This window comes from Apodemus sylvaticus, chromosome 10 (assembly GCF_947179515.1).
Source record: "Apodemus sylvaticus chromosome 10, mApoSyl1.1, whole genome shotgun sequence".
NCBI classification, from domain to species: Eukaryota; Metazoa; Chordata; class Mammalia; order Rodentia; family Muridae; genus Apodemus; species Apodemus sylvaticus.
This window is the reverse complement of record NC_067481.1, coordinates 1,209,624-1,226,559: the sequence shown is the minus strand read 5'-3', so window position 1 is coordinate 1,226,559 and position 16,936 is coordinate 1,209,624. Positions and strand designations below refer to the sequence as shown.

Here is a 16,936-nt window from a genome sequence, read left to right as displayed (position 1 = left end):
AATCAGGGTATTTTAGAGAAATCCTTTGAGAAGCGGTACTGTGTTAGGTATGATACTTGCAGGGTCCCATTGGAAACCTCCTGGTCTGTGTGGCGGACACTGTGGGCTGTATCCAGGTCTGTGTGGGGTACACTGTGTGGGCTGTATCCAGGTCTGTGTGGGGTACACTGTGGGCTGTATCCAGGTCTGTGGGGGGGGGACACTGTGGGCTGTATCCAGGTCTGTGGGGGGGACACTGTGTGGGCTGTATCCAGGTCTGTGTGGGGGACACTGTGTGGGCTGTATCCAGGTCTGTGTGGGGTACACTGTGTGGGCTGTATCCAGGTCTGTGGGGGGGGGGGACACTGTGGGCTGTATCCAGGTCTGTGGGGGGGACACTGTGGGCTGTATCCAGGTCTGTGTGGGGTACACTGTGTGGGCTGTATCCAGGTCTGTGGGGGGGGGACACTGTGGGCTGTATCCAGGTCTGTGGGGGGGGACACTGTGTGGGCTGTATCCAGGTCTGTGTGGGGGACACTGTGTGGGCTGTATCCAGGTCTGTGGGGGGGACACCGTGGGCTGTATCCAGGTCTGTGTGGGCGACACTGTGTGGGCTGTATGCGATTCAGCACTCCCTCTACCTTGTGATCCAGAGTCTTAGACTTCTGAGGCAAAACACAAGGTTGTGCTCACAAAGTGGGGCAGTTGAAGGCTATAATTAACTCTTCGTCGGTACAGGTCAGAATGGGCTGCCGGGGGATTTGAGATTAGATTTTCAGAACCTTTGCTTTTGGAATTTGGAGAAGGGACTGTAGACCTTCAAAGCAAGCCCCCCCCACCCCACCCCCCCCGTAGGACAGGAAGAGCAAGAAGTAGCTTGGAGTCCTGCTCTCGCTCCCTTCCAGGGTCCTCCTTTCCTCCTTGGAGAGAGCTGGTGTCCCGCCACAGCCTGTGGACTCGTCCTCTTCCTGATGAACCAGTTCTGAGTCACAGAGCTGCTTACCTGTGCCACCTTTCTCACTTGAACATTTCTCTAATCCCCCTTGAATCACTAGGAAATCAATTGTTACATGATTGTCATTGCTTCTGCCGCTCCTGTGTCCAGTTAGGACACAGCTTAGATTAGCATCCCTCTTCACTGTCATCCCCCACACTGAAGAAGGTGCCTCCTTCTCAGCTCTCAAACTGTCCCAAATTCTAAGCCGGAGATTGGGCGTCTTTCCTTTTGAATGCATGTGGAATAAAGAATGGACCCCGAGGCGAAGGAATTTGAAAGGTATGCTTATAAAAGCAGTCTTTTTTTTTTTTTAAAGCAAAACTGGGTCATTTTGTTTTTGTAAAGATCTTAAGAATGTGTATGTAGTAAAACTTACTCTACAGATGAACATGTGAAATAGTTTTATTTGGAGCTATTATTGCTGCTGTGATTATTCCCAAGTACGTTTCTTTAAGTTTGTGAGAAAAGGTCTTAGGTAGCCCAGGCTGACCTAGAACATATGTAGCTGAGGATGACTTTGAACTCCTGGTCCTCCTGCTTCACTCTCAGGACTGTCATGATTAAAGGCACCACCATACCTAGACTTTTGGATACTGTTGGATAGATTTTTGAAAATGTGTTATATGTGTACCCGTATGTTTATAGAGATTTTTACCATTCCCTCCCAGACTTTTGTGGGTCTTTGTGACTTAAGGATCTTTTCGTGTGCTTATTAGCTATTCTGGCGACATTTTTTGGTTTTTTGAGACAGGGTTTCTCTGTGTAGCCCTGGCTGTTGTCCTGGAACTCACTCTGTAGACCAGGCTGGCCTCGAACTCAGAAATCCGCCTGCCTCTGCCTCCCAAGTGCTGAGATTACAGGCATGAGCCACCACACCTGGCTTCTGGCGACATTTTTAAGACAGCCCTCTTGAGTTGAGGTGTGGTGTAAAGTCTTGCAGTACAAGGTATCGAGGTGGGCTTGTATCATTTGTCACTGCAGGTGCCTAAGTGGTAGAGGACAATTTCGTTATCAGGAGTCTTGTTAATGGAATACTTTACCCAAAGTCAAATGTGTACTTATCAGCTTTATTAGCGATTGCTTAAAACACTATTCTCTCCAGTGTGTCACTTCCGAGTTGATGTGTGTGCACCTTACACTGCACAGTTATATGTGCACACACTAAACTGTAGTCTGACTTTTTGACATTTTAGGGGGAAAGGACACTACTGTTGGGTTTTGATTTTCTTTTTTTCCTCTTTTTTATTTATTTCTTCTGGGGAGGGGATTTTTTCCCCCCCAAGACAAGGTTTCTATGTGTAGCACTGGCTGTCCTGGAACTCACTATGTAGACCAGGCTGGCCTCTAACTCAGAAATCCATCTGCCTCTGCCTCCTAAGTACTGGGAGTAAAGGCGTGCACCACCACTGCCCGGCTAGGTTTTGATTTTCTTTTTTCTTTTCTTTTTTCTTTTGAGACAGGGTTTCTCTGTGTAGCCCTGGCTGCCCTGGAACTCATTCTGTAGACCAAGGCTGGCCTGGAACTCAGAAATCCACCTGCCTCTGCCTCCCAAGTGCTGGGATTAAAGGCGTGTGCCACCACCGCCTGGCTTGATTTTTATTATTTATTTATCTATTTATTTTTAGGGGTTTTTTTTGTTTTGTTTTGTTTTGTTTTTTGGATTTGGTTTTTTTGAGACAGGGTTTCTCTGTATAGCCCTGGCTGTCCTGGAACTCACTCTGTAGACCAGGCTGGCCTCGAACTCAGAGATTCACCTGCCTCTGCCTCCCAGAGTGCTGGGATTACAGGCGTGCGCCACCACCGCCTGGCTTGATTTTCATTTTTAAGTTAGTTATTATTGTATGTTGGTAGTGTGCACACTTGCCACATAATACGTGATGGGGTCAGGGGACAGCTCTCCGGAGCCTGTTCTTTACTGCCTTGGTTCTCAGGTGATCTGGCCCACATGGCAGAAAGCTGTCTGTCTTGCCAGCCCCTGCTATTTTTAAGTAAGCTTTCTTGAAGTATGCTTTATGGAGAACAGAACAAGCCTGACCTAAAGGAGCCTTTTAGAGTTTGGCTGATGCCCATGCACACCCTGGCAGTCCTATCTCAGTCTGGAGAGCAGAGTACTAGATTTGCCCTCAGGGTTGTAGGCTTCATCTTCCTGAGGGAATCCAGGCAGCCATACTGTGATCTCCTAGAAAGAGGATGAGTTGGAGTTGTCAGGATTTCATTAAGTGCAGTCAGTGGATCAAACTCAGAGCTTGGCTTTTCTCTGAATGGTGTTTGTAGCTATGTCTGCGCATGAGCAGTTGGCTCTCCAGTTGCTGAGTGGCAGTCTGGGGCACGAGTGAACTTCTGCGCATCTGTTCTCTGTTGCTGGATGTCTGCTACGATGCGGCGAGCTGCTGTCTGTTCTGCCATTCTTCCCATTGAGGCAAGAGCTAGACATACACTCTGCCACTGAGCTGACTGGGCTTTTCCCTGCCGTTTTATTCTTTATTTTGCGATAGGGTTTTACTCTATAGCCAGGCAGGCCTTGAGATTGGGATCCTCTTTGGTCTCTGCTTTCTGCATAGCTGGCACTACCACTGCACCACTACTGAGCCAGCCTTTCCAACAGCAAACTGTCACAGAATAGTGGGCGGAGAGCTCTTTTCAGTCTTTGTTAATAAATTAGGGGACAGTTGGGACAAACGTCAAGACAGAATTGTCTGTGTAAAGAAACTAAGATGAAGCCGGGCGTGGTGGTGCACGCCTGTAATTCCAGCACTTGGGAGGCAGAGGCAGGCGGATTTCTGAGTTCTTGAGGCCAGCCTGGTCTACAGAGTGAGTTCCAGGATAGCCAGGGCTACACAGAGAAACCCTGTCTCGAGCCTCCCCCCACCCCAAATAAAAGAAACTCAGATGAGTGACTCAGCCTGTTATCACAAGCCTCCAGGATCCAGCTCATGAGAGTCCAAATCAAGGTTTCCTGGTAGGTGTGCACAGAATGTGTCCATCTGTGGAAATGTATTACCACTAATGTTTTCATTCATTTTGTGAATAGCTAAGGGCCACTAATATTACCAAGTTCAGTGTTTACTGACTGACTGACTGACTAGCATAGCTGGCAGTGAAAGTAAACGTGGGTTCACTGCAAGTGCGCACTCTCTCTCTGGCTGGCTCTCTCTCGCTCTCGCTCTCGTTCCCTCTCCCTCTTTGTCTTGTGCACACTCTTTCTTTTTCCCTCTAGCCTAGGAAGAGGAATTTTTTCCTCTTTAAAAATGTACCTCTGTTTTGTTTTTTAGAGACAGGGTTCATGTAGCTAAGGCTGACTTTAAACTGGTAATTCTGCCTCCACTTCTGAAGTGCTGGGAGTACAGATGTTCATTATCACACCAGCTCAGAATTGAAGTTTAAGAAAGTATTTAGGGGGCTAGAGAGATGACTCAACAGTTAAAGGCATAGGCTGCTCTTGCAGGGGATGCAGATTGAATTCCCAGTGACCTGGGGGGGAGGGGGAGGATGGAACTATCTGTAATTGAAGTTTCAGGAGATATGATCCTGCTTCTGACCTCCATGGATACCAGGCATTCACCAGATACACCGACATACATGCAAGCAATATGCCCATTCACATATTAGAGGGGGAGAGAGATTTAATATAGGTGTAATTATAGGGATTAGAACCAGGGAAGAAACCAGGAGTGGTTCCACACACCTTTTTTAAAGATTTATTTATTATTATATGTAAGTACACTGTAGCTGTCTTCAGACACACCAGAAGAAGGCATCAGATCTCATACGGATGGTTGTGAGCCATTATGTGGTTGCTGGGGTTTGAACTCAGGACCTTCAGAAGAGCAGTCAGTGCTCTTAACCACTGAGCCAACCCTCCACACACCTTTAATCCTAGCATTCAGAGGTCAAGGCAGAGGCATGAGGATCTCTGTGAGTTCAAGGACAGTCTGGTCCACATAGGATTTCAGGACAGTGGACTGCATAGTGAGACACTGGTTTGAAAGGGGAAAAAAGAGACAGGGAGATAAGATTCCCAGCCATAACATTGTTTTGGGGTTTGCGAGGAATCTGAACTCAGGAGACCCGAAGATTATGGGTGTCAGTATGAAAGAGATAAGAGAGAAGGAATTGGTCTCAAGGCCTGAAATACAGGAAAATAGAACCACTTGGGAGTTTGTGAGGAAACTACAAAACAGGCTGATGTTTCTCAGAGGAAAGACAGTTGTCCCCTTACTGCAGGGGAGAGGGATTGGTTCCAAGAAACCTATTGGGAATGCTATTTTGAAAACTGATTGATGAATCAATTGAGCTTGTTTTGTATAGAGACATCTCTAATTTTAAACTGCCTTTCTACTTAGAGACTGTTTAAGCGTGATTGATTTCAATGGGGCTGTATGTTAGCGTAAAGGTCTGGTTTGTATTTAAACATAGATGTTGGAGCCTTAGGCCTCAGCTCCGTGCTCCAGACTTGGGAAACCTTGTCAGTCAATACAGGAGTCGGTAGAGGCATGTCGATGGATGCCCTGCCGAAAATGTTAGAAGTGTGACCTTTGTTTAAGTAACAGAAGCTAAGCTCGCTCTTAGCCCTTGCTGGGGACACACCCAGCAGACATTGGGTTTTCTTTTTCCTTTCTTTTCTAATGGCTGCTCTGAGTACTGTTTCTGTCTGTGTGTCTTTCTGTCTCTGTCACATTCTCTGTCACTCTCTTCTGTTATTTGGGGTGAAGGTGGGGTGTTTCATGTAGCCCAGGTTGCCCTTAAACTTGCTATTTAGCTAGAACTGGTCTTGAAGGTCTACTCCTACCTCCCGAGTGCCTGGGTTCACAGGTGTGTGCCATAGGCTAATGTCATGTGAAATTCCCTAATTGTGGTTTTGCTCATTAAATGCCTTGGTATACATGGCGGGTGGTTTTTGAAGTGGAAAGGGCCTATGTCCTCTGGGAAGCTCAAGTGTCTGGTGGTCGCAGACATGAATTGACTGTCGGGTTCTGTTTTCCAGGTGCACTTTCAGGTTTCCGAGCACAAATATCAAGATAACGTTCACAGCCCTATCCAGTGAGAAAAGAGAGCAGCCGGAAGCGCCCGAGTCGCCCGTGAAGCCCGTGCAGCCACACATCTCCCCCCTGACCATCAACATTCCAGACACGATGGCCCACCTCATCAGCCCCCTCCCCTCCCCCACAGGAACCATCAGGTATAGCAGATGCACACGGTGGCACAGCCACAGGTCTTTTGTCACATAAGTGTACCCAAAGTGACTCTACCTGTTGTTACTGCACCTGGCCACCAAGAGTTTGCTCAGAGGTTCTGTACTGTAAATTTTAATTCTCATGTGTTGTTAGGTTATGGGATTCCTGTTTCGTCTGTATCCCTTTGGGTTTGTTTTACCAGGGCCATTTCTGTGGCCTTAGAATTTTAATTATTCTTTGGAGTCTGGTGGGCACACCAGCGTTACATAACTGAAGGCAGTTGCACTCTTCCCACAGTCTCCTGAGTTGCTGTAATCCAGAGGTAAGGGTTGGGGTCCCATGAGCCCCTCCACCATCCATGGCTGATAATACAGAGGGCTTACCTTGTGCAGTCCTGGGCTGAGTAACTGTACCTGCTATGCTTTTATGATACATTGATACATTGTATACATTTATGATACATTGATTGTGTCCTGTCTAGAGTTTGGGATCTCTCTGCCATTGTCCCTGATTTCCTGCTTGTTCCTGAGCCTTAGAGGGGCAGATAGTATAGATAGATGCCTTTTTTTTCTGACTGAACCCTCATTTATCAGTATTCTAAGAATTGTGGGCATGCGTGAGTTTCTCATTTGCTGATGGGGATGGGGGAAGGGGGGGCTGAGCTATATGGGGTCTCTAACCCTGATGACTCAGTCTGGGGTTGTTCTTTCCTCTCCTTCTCCTTCCTTTCCCCTCCTTTAAATACTGTCTCACTGTATGTAACCTGTGTCATTGGCTGGACTGGAACTCGGAGCTCCTCCACCTGTGTTTGTCCCTGCTTCAGGATCTAGCTCCAAGTTTAGCCATTTCTAGTTCTTAAGTGTATTTTTTTCATTGAAGAGCTGACAGATTATCTAATTATATTTCTTCCAGAACTCCTCCTCACAGACTGAGAGTGATTAGTCTCTAGGTACCATGCTCAAAGTTGAGATCTAAAATTTGAAGGGCCTAGACAGATGGCTCACTCTTTAAGAGCACTGTCTGCTCTTACAGAAAGACCCAGGTTCAGCTCCTAGTTACCATACGGCAGTTCACAAACAACAATTCTAGGAAATCCAACACCCTCTTCTGGCCTTCACCAGAAGTCACCAGGCTTGTATGTATCACACACACAAATACTTGCACACACACACACTTCAAAATGTAACATAAATCTTTCAAAAAAGTTTTTTTTTTTTTTTTTTAAATTTGGGGTTGGAGAAATGGCTTAGTGGTTAAGGGCACTGGCTGCTTTTCTAGAGGATCAAACCCCGACACCCACATTGGCCGCTTACAGCTGTCTCTAACCCAGCTCCAGGAATCTGACACCCTAACACAGGTGGCATACATGAAGCAAAATACCAGTGCGTGTAAATTTAGAAAAAAAAAGATGAAGTTCCTGTTGGCTGTGATGGCTCTCTCTGGCAGGACACGTGGGACACTGCCTTCCCACGGTCTGTCTTGACACTTACATTTCCTTACATGGAGGAAAGATTGCTATTCTCCATTTTTTTTTTTTCAGTTTAACTAGACATAGTAGCACACAAAAATTCCAGTATGTCAGAAAATGAGGCCAGAAAATTGCTGCACATTTAAGACCAGCCTGCAGTACAGAATGAAGTGTCATCTCAGGAAAAATAAATGGGGCTAGAGAAATGTAGTAACCCCAGCTCCAAGAGATCTCCCAGCCTACCCGGGCCTCCTTTAAGCATATGCATAGACACAAGTGGGCAAAACACATAATAAAGAAATCTTTAAAAAGAAACGTTTGTATTCCCTGATCTCGATACTGTTTCCTTTAAAGTAGACTCTTCCCCGCTTTCACAGTGCTGCAAACTCCTGCCCATCCAGTCCTCGGGGAGCGGGATCTTCAGGGTACAAAATGGGCCGTGTGATACCATCTGACCTCAATTTAATGGCTGACAATTCACAGCCAGAAAATGAAAAGGAAACTTCAGGTGGAGACAGCCCAAAGGTAAATGTTTTGTAGTCATGGGTCTGGGGGACACTGTGCAGATATTGGTAACAAGTCCTTTTGGGGATACCATGTTATTTAAGCTAAGTCTCTTGCTGTGATAAAACACTAGCCAAAAGCAGGTTTGGGAGGAAAGGGTTTGTTTGTCTTAGTCAGGGTTTCTATTCCTGCACAAACATCATGACCAAGAAGCAAGTTGGGGAGGAAAGGGTTTATTCAGCTTACACTTCCACATTGCTGTTCATCACAAAAGGAAGTCAGGACTGGAACTCAAGCAGGTTAGGAAGCAGGAGCTGATGCAGAGACCATGGAGGGATGTTCCTTACTGGCTTACTTCCCCTGGCTTGCTCAGCCTGCTCTCTTGTAGAAACCAAGACTACCAGCCCAGGGATGGTACCACCCACAAGGGGCCCTGCCTCCTTCATCACTAATTGAGAAAATGCCCCACAGCTGGGTCTCATGGAGGCATTTCCCCAACTGAAGCTCCTTTCTCTGTGATAACTCCAGCCTGTGTCAAGTTGACACACAAAACCAGCCAGTACAGTCTTGCATTTCTTTTTCTTTCTTTCTTTTTTTTTTCTGAGACAGGGCTTCTCTGTGTAGCCCTTGCTATCCTGGGACTCATTCTGTAGACCAGGCTGGCCTTGAACTCAGAACTCCACCTGCCTTTGTCTCCCAAGTGCTGGGGTTAAAGGCATGCACCACCACTGCCCAGCTTTGTCTTGCATTTCCTTGTAATGGTTCACCATTGAGAAAAGTCAAGGCAAGGATCCGAAAGCAGGAACTGAAGCAGACACCTTGGAGAGCAGTGCTGCTTGTTTGCTTGCTTACAGTCTAGAGCCACCTGCCCAGGGGTGGCACTGCTCACAGGGTTTGGCCCCTTTCACACCAATAATTAATTTGAAAAAATGCACCACAGATATGTCCACAGGCCACTCAGATGGAGGCAAGTTCTCAATCAAGGTCCCATCCCTGTTGGCCCTAGTTCTTGTCAGGTGTATGAAAGCTGTCTGGCACACTGACTTGAGCATCTATGTGGGTTTGACTCTCGTATCTCTGAGTGACAGGCATCAGGATTTGTAGTGCATTTTTTAAACATTCAACAAATATGTGAGAATCCCAGGGCAACTGTAGACTATATGAAGTTGTTAGTAACACAGAAGGGCAGCTGCTGTAGTGTTATGTAAGAAAAAGAACTCTGTACATATTGTTACTTCCGCTATGTCATTGTAAAATGCGACATACTCACAAAGAACACTGCAGAGCCATGGAGTGAGCTGAGCACAACGATGCTCCTGTGGGCACAGCGGCAGCCTGAGGTGCCGGTTGCAGCACCGCAGAGGAATAGGATGGCTCTAGTGCCATAACTGGGAGTGGTCCATGAGCAGGCATGCAGACTCAGGGCCTGGCAGCAGCTGCAGCGTTTGCTTTACCCGTATGGAGATACTCTGACTACTTTCTATGTTAAATTATTTAAAAATAAAAATAGTAGCATACGCCTTTAATTTCAGCATATAGGAGGGAAAGCCAGGAGGAGCTCTGAGTTCAAGGCCATTTTGGTCTACATGACAAGTTTCAGTTTATTGGAGGCATACAGTGAGACATTGTTTCTAAAAATGCAAGGACAACATTTCTAAGGCCAGCAAACAGCTTAGTCGTAAAGGCAGATGGTTCTGAGTTTGAATCCTGAGATCCACATAGCACATGGGCAAAGAGAATTGACTCCTGGAATAAATAAAAACATCCTTAGAAACATGGAAGAAAAAACTCCTGGGAAATCTGGTGGCCTCCTGAGCAGGGATGGAGGCTTACCCTCCCCGTCAAGCCCACGGAAGGACAGCTGCTTAGCCACATCTCAGATTTCTCAGGCTATTGTTATTCCTGGTTCTCCTCCTAGAACTTGAGCGTCTTCCTGTGGGTGCTTAGGCAAAGCTTTTGTGGCCTAAAGGATAGCAAAATAAGTGCCAGCAAAATGTTAGCCATTTAAGGTGGGCCATGGGGGTCTTCTGGGTGCTGGCAGTGGTGGGGTGTTAAGGTTTTCTGTTGAGAGAATCATCGGCGGATGCTGTCTGTGCTTTGATCGGCTCTTCCTCTCTGCCTTCTGATGTTGCCCTTATCCCTAGTGCATCTCTACTGAGGTGGAATTCAGTGTCTTACTCTGTAGGCTGGCCTTAACACGGTGTGCTGCACAGTAATGGTTTGCTTTAAAACTGTAAATTCTAAAAATACCAGGCAGGGTGGGGAAGAGTCTGGAGACATGGCTTAGCAGTTAATACTAACTGCTCTTCCAGAGGACCTGGGTTTAAATCTCAGCGTCCACATGGGACTAACAACTGTACCTCTAGCTCTAAGGGCTCCCACTCCCTTTCCTACAGACAGTACATGCATGTGCTAACTAGACATACATTCAGGTATCACACCTACACATTAAGTAAATAAATTACATACTTTTCTCTGAACAGCAAGTATCCTTCCAGGGCCGGTGATCAAACCCAAGCCTTACGCTGCGTGTGCTTCGGATAAGTGATATCATCTGAATATACTGACCTGCACGTTGCTTCTTTTCATTTACATTGCTTTGATATTTCCCAGTGCTGGTATGCATTTTCTAGATGTTCATACATAAACTAGGCTCCCACACAGGCATGTCCTTGAATGCAGAGCCTTGCAGTAGATGGGCATTTGGACAGTCCTCCCCTCAAGTACTCTTGTGACTTCTGATGTGTTTTTTTGTTTTTGTTTTGTTTTTGTTTTTGTTTTTGGATGCAGAGTTTCTGTCCTGGAACTCTCGTTGTAGACCAGGCTGGCCTTGAAGTCAAAGAGATCTGCCTGCCTCTGCCTCTAGTGTGCTAGCTCCATATGTGATTTTTAATCTCTATACATTCTACAAATTTCCAACTAACTTTTCTCAAAGTTTCTCAATTATATTACTTTTATAATAAAAACACTGTTGCAAGAATAAATAAAAGAATACTCTTGAATCTTAGGTGCTTTTTTTTTTTCTAACACAGGATGACTCAAAACCACCTTATTCCTATGCACAGTTGATAGTACAAGCAATTACGATGGCTCCTGATAAACAACTTACCCTAAATGGGATTTATACACACATCACTAAAAACTATCCATACTACAGGACTGCGGACAAGGGCTGGCAGGTAAGTCTGTGTCGGCTGCTGCAGGTGCCAATCTTCTCACCTGGATGTGGGCTAGAGAGAGGCCGATAAGGGAGTCTCCACGGAGAGTCTGGGGCCTGATAGTGCTCTGCTCTTTGGTACAGATGGAGCAGCAATTCTGGTGAAAACTGAAACAGATGCTTTTACTGTCTGGGAAATTAGTCTTTCCCTGGGATATATAAAGCCTGGGGGTATTTCCATTTCTGTTTGTTGAAAATGTTGGGGAATTTTAAGCTAAAGTCCATTCTTGACTCTCACGTTCATCCACCTGTGCTTCTGGAAATACAGGAACTTCACATTTCACAGAGACTGATTTTTCAATTGTTTTTCCAAAGTTATCCATGGTTATCTTGACTTTGTTTTTAGAATATAGCTTTTAGACAGGGCTACACAGAAACCCTGTCTCGAAAAAAAAACCAAATCCCCCCCCCCCCCCCCCAAAAAAAAAAAGCCGGGTGGTGGTGCACACCTTTAATCCCAGCACTTGGGACGCAGGGCAGGCAGATTTCTGAGTTTAAGGCCAGCCTGGTCTACAGAGTGAGTTCGAGGACAGCCAGGGCTACAAAAAAGCATATAGCTTTTATACTTGGCCTGTATATAACACAGAGACAGATAGGCCCAGTTTAAGTTGCAGTTTCCCAGTGAAGAGTCTCCAGTCTCTTCACAATGTTCTGGAGCCTGGGTTCCCTGGAAGTGTGCTGGTGCTGGTAGTGGTTTGGGGGTTTTGTTTGCTTGTTTTGAGGTGGGTTTTGCTTATTTATTTATTTTTGAGAAAGGGTTTCACAGTGTAGCTTTCTGGCATTCCTAAAACTCACTGTGTAGACCAGGCTAGTCTTGAACTCTTTTTTTTTTTTTCTTTCTTTTTTGTTTTTTGGTTTTTCGAGACAGGGTTTCTCTGCATAGCCCTGGCTGTCCTGGAACTCACTCTGCAGACCAGGCTGGCCTCAAATTCAGAAATCTGTCTGTCTCTGCCTCCCAAGTGCTGGGATTAAAGGCGTGCACCATCACTGCCCGGCTAGCCTTGAACTCTTGAGAGTGCTGCTTGGCTTGGCTTGGCTCTCAGGTGCAAGCATTAAAGGCGTGTACCACCACACCCGGCCTCTCTGACTTCCAAACCATAGTCGCACAGGCTTTGCTCTCTGGGTATATAGTACATATTACCTTTCACTGGATGTGTAGGAAACTGGGAATTGAGGTAGGTGGTTTGGGAAAGGGAAAGTTGGCTATGCACAATGTAAAACAACAACAAAAAGCAAAGAGGAGAGATGTATGATTTTTTTTAACCCATAAAATAACCAATAATGACAATAGTGTTATTTTGAGGCTTTGATTTGATGAATAACAATTTTTTTTAATGTCCAGTTGAGATTATAATGTGGCTATGTCAGGGTGATTTTTCTGCTTATTGAAAGGAAAAACATTTAAAAGATCAATTTTTATATACCTTTTATACTTTTTAAACATTTTTATACTTTTTACCAATTATCTTGCTTGCTGGGCAGTGTGGCTCATACCTTTAATACTAGTACTTGGGAGACAGAAGGAGGTGGATCTCTAAGTTCCAGGCCAGTATGGTCCACCAAGTGAGTTACTCTGTTACTCAAAGAAACCCTGTCTAACAAACTAAAAACAAACCAAAAAATTTATTATGCTCTAGAACACTCTATGTCAATCAAGCAGGCCTTGAACTCACAGAGATCTGTCTGCTTCTCCTGAGTGCTGGGATTCAAGGTGTGTGCTACCATGCCCTGCTCTAAAGCCCTTTATACCTGCAGATATATAAATGTGTCAGAATGGATCCTTGCTATCCACCTGTAAAGACTTTTAAAGACCGTTAAAGAGTCTTAGGAGGTGAAAAGGAAGACCCCCATCTTCCCACCTTCCCTTCCTGGTATGCACAGATAATCCCCAGGAAGTCATTGGATTTGTTCTGTGTCGAGTGCCTTAATGTCCTACATATTGGATTCAGCTGTATAGACTGTTCTTTAATCTGTGGAGATGGGCTGCGGGCTATGGATGTTTCTACTCAGTAGCATGCCCAGCAGGTCTAGGTTCGAGCCTCAGCACTTTCCTGTCCTCCACAGAAAGAAGTGTGTGTTTACAACACTAATGACTTCTAAAGGCCCCAGAGAGCACTGACTATCCACTCTGTTCAGTGGGATACCCTGAACACAGTCAGGGCGAGCATGGGAGGACCCTTAAGGTCTAAGGGTGTTGTTTTGTTTTGCTTTGTTTTTTAATGTTCAGATGCTGATGATATGAATACTAGTTTCCAGGGGCTTTGGGATGAGGTAGTTGTTATGTGGTTGTTTATGTGTGTATGTTTCTGGTGTATGTTGCCTTAGGGGATCCTGAACTCACAAGGTTTCCTGTCTAAAGAATGCTGTTACCCCTTGGCTTTACTCTGACATGCGCTTCTCTGAACAGATCAGGGTTCCTAAAGATGACTGTGTCTTTCACCTGAGTGTGGAATGTTTCATTCCTGCTGGTTCCAGATAGTTTAGTGTGAAAGAGATTAACTGTCTGGACACCCGCCCCTAACTACCCACCCTATACAGGGTCTCTCTGTGTAGCAGCCCTGGCTGTCCTAGAACTGGCTCTGTGGACCAGTTGGCATTGAGCTCAGATCTGCCTGCCCTTGCCTCCCAGTGTTGGATTAAAGGTGTGCAGCACCAAGCCAGGCTCTATGGGCATGCACTTCTGACTTGCTCCTGGCCTTGATTTAGGGATAGTGACATTCATTTGGTCTTGTGCTACCATGAGAGCTCAATTGCTTTTCTAAAAGTATCACTTAAATCTACGTGTCAGACCTTATTTATTCCTACTTTTCCCCAGGTCTGGAGGAAGTCTTAACAGAACAGATCATTTAAGAAAGTTAGATTTCAGCTGGGTGGTGGTGGCGGCGCACGCCTGTAATCCCAGCACTCTGGGAGGCAGAGGCAGGCGGATTTCTGAGTTCGAGGCCAGCCTGGTCTACAGAGTGAGTTCCAGGACAGCCAGCCACTGCTATACCGAGAAACCCTGTCTTGAAAAAACCAAATCCAAAAAAACCGGAAAAAAAAGAAAAGAAAGTTAGATTTCCAGGGCTAAAGAAATAGATCAGTTGGTTAAAAAAAAAAAAAGAACAATGTTTGCAGGAGGACCCAAGTTCCATTTTCAGAATTCATGTTACAAATCTAGGGTGCCGGGGAGGTGAATCTGACCTCTCTCTTTATTGGACTTACTGGTCTGTCTGGCAAGCTTCTGGCCTGTAGGAGATCCTGTATCAAAATACCCCTGTATGTTTGTAAGGAATTAAGCTCAAGGTGGTTCTCTGGCCTACACGCACAGGTACGCATATGCTGAGGCGGGTTCCCACCCGAGTCCTGGTCTCCAACAGTTTGTTGGGAGGCTGGCAGTGGTCTCATTTCAGATGCCCTGCATCCGTAGGATGCCTCTGGGTCTAACTCTTAGGATATTACAGGGTCTGTGTGTTGAACAGCTATTTTGTAATTTGCAGAGGAAATTCTACCACAGAATAGGGCAATTAGAGTGTCTAGAAAGGTGGCATACTTGACTCAGGTTTTATTTTCTGTTGTAGCTCCTCCCCATTTCACTCCCTATTTAGCAAGTCCCCCTGTGCTGCCTAGGTTGGCCCCAGACCCTCCTGCCTCAGGCTCCTGAATAACTAGGGTTACAAATGGACTGTCATCTCCTTCCAACGCCTCCTGGGATTCTTACAGTTTTACCAGCCAGGAGTGGGATGTTTGTTGTACCTACAAAAAAGGTAGGAAAAACTGGGCTGTCGTCCCGGGAGGGGACTAGAGTAGATGACAGCCACTGAGCCCCGGGAACTAAAGCCCGACTGCAGCGTGCTGGCAAGGCTTGGCGCTGCCTCTGGGCTGTGTTAGATGTTCTTTATAGTTAGCTGTTGAGGAACAGCACCCCTCTTTTGTCTTCGAAGACAGACAGGTTTTTTTTTTGTTTTTGTTTTTTTTTAATTTAATTTTTTTTTCTTTTGGTTTTTTCAAGACAGGGTTTCTCTGTGTAGCCCTGGCTGTCCTGGAACTCACTCTGTAGACCAGGCTGGCCTCAGAAATCTGCCTGTCTCTGCTTCCCAAGTGCTGGGATTAAAGGCATGCACCACCACTGCCCGGCTCATACAGAATTATTCTTAAGATTACATTCATTTGTAGGAGCAGATTGAGGTAAACTTATCTTAGGCTTGGCCATAGTATGTAGGCCTAAAATAATAACGCAAATTGTGGGCTTTTCTCTTTGTATCTGAAGTAAGAATTGCATTGTTTCCCTCATGTGTAGAGTGTGGGTGTTCCAGGTGACCATTTATGAAGCTGACTTCATACTGTGCAGACTCTGGAAGGGAGGGGTGGTTAGGAAAGGCACTCAGACTAGGTTAATGGTCAGAGCTGAAAGTAGCGGTTCCCTATCCCAAGTACTGCATGAGCGTCCTCAGCACATGACGGGGAGAGAGGAGCAGCCTTTAGCTACTGCTTCCTTCCACATTCCCACTGTGCTGATAACATACAAACTAAGTTGTTCCCGGGAGCTAGTGTAGCTGAGGTCTGGGGATAGCTTTATACTGTGGTTTTGTGCTCTGAGTGGGATGGGGTCTTCAGTAAAGGGAACAGCTTAACCACAGGGGCTACAAGGATTTCCCTTTTCAGGTGGTGTTTTCTGAGTCGACTGACTTTTATCTGAGTGATTCAGATTTTGGAATATTTGCCTGTCTGTAACAAGGTATCTTGGGGGAAAGAACCTATTTAAACATGATAGTGATTTTTTTTTTCCCTGTACACACAGTCAGAAGGTAATTTCTTGTAACATTTCTAGTGTGCCAGTGCTGATGGCAGTGTGGCACATGAGGAGGACAAGTTGGGTTTTCTACGTGGAACACCGTGTTTCCTCAAAGTGTTGGATTTGTGTTTTTGAATTAGGGATGCTGAGCCTGTGTTATCTGTGTTTGGGTTGCTTCTCTTAACATACAGCCTTTGACTCTGCCTCTCCTCCAAACCTGAAGGGTCTGACTGCAGCTGGTGAAGGTTTGCCTTCTGTGTTTGATGGGCACCAAGAGCAGCCCCCTTTGATTTTCTGGAATTGGAAGAAAGGTTGGTTGTCAGCAATACCTGATAACAAAACATTGAAGCAATATATGTTGGTTTATTCAAGTATTCTAAATCTCAGCAAGTCAGACACAGCCAGGCCCCTTCACACTGCCCATGACGTAACTCAGGTCCACAGTCAGAGGCCTTGTTTCCTACCTGTGACTAATTGATTCTGAAATAGTCTCTGGGAATGACTGTAAAGGAATACTGAACATTTGTTAGATTTCTTAGCTACCTGTGACAAGTTAGAGTTTCAGGCCATGGCTAGTTTTATTAGAATATTAATGGGAATAGAGAAAATGGAGGCTTTTTTAATATCCCCAGATTTTAAGTTATTACCATTTCGAATCTTTGATTTTTTTTAAATGTACTCAAAGATCTAAAACTATGAGATAGTAGCTATTAATGTATGCCTTCTGTCCTGTGTGTACTTCAGGGTTGTGGCCACAAGTCAGGTGGTCACAAGTTAGGCCCTGTCTCCAGCCCTTGGAAAACCTGAAGCTAAACTTCTTGAA

The 16,936-nt window shown here is 45.5% G+C and overlaps 1 protein-coding gene across 2 annotated transcripts in view; it reads left to right on the top strand.

Annotated features, from left to right (window-relative positions):
• Foxk2 (forkhead box K2) overlaps window positions 1-16,936 on the top strand; it is a 49,370-nt gene that overhangs the window by 18,527 nt on the left and 13,907 nt on the right. For both annotated transcript variants that reach the window (XM_052193919.1, XM_052193920.1), the window contains exons 2-4: window positions 5,961-6,155; window positions 7,996-8,143; window positions 11,155-11,301. In XM_052193919.1, the coding sequence (XP_052049879.1) occupies window positions 5,961-6,155; window positions 7,996-8,143; window positions 11,155-11,301 (490 nt within the window). The remainder of the gene's footprint in view (window positions 1-5,960; window positions 6,156-7,995; window positions 8,144-11,154; window positions 11,302-16,936) is intronic.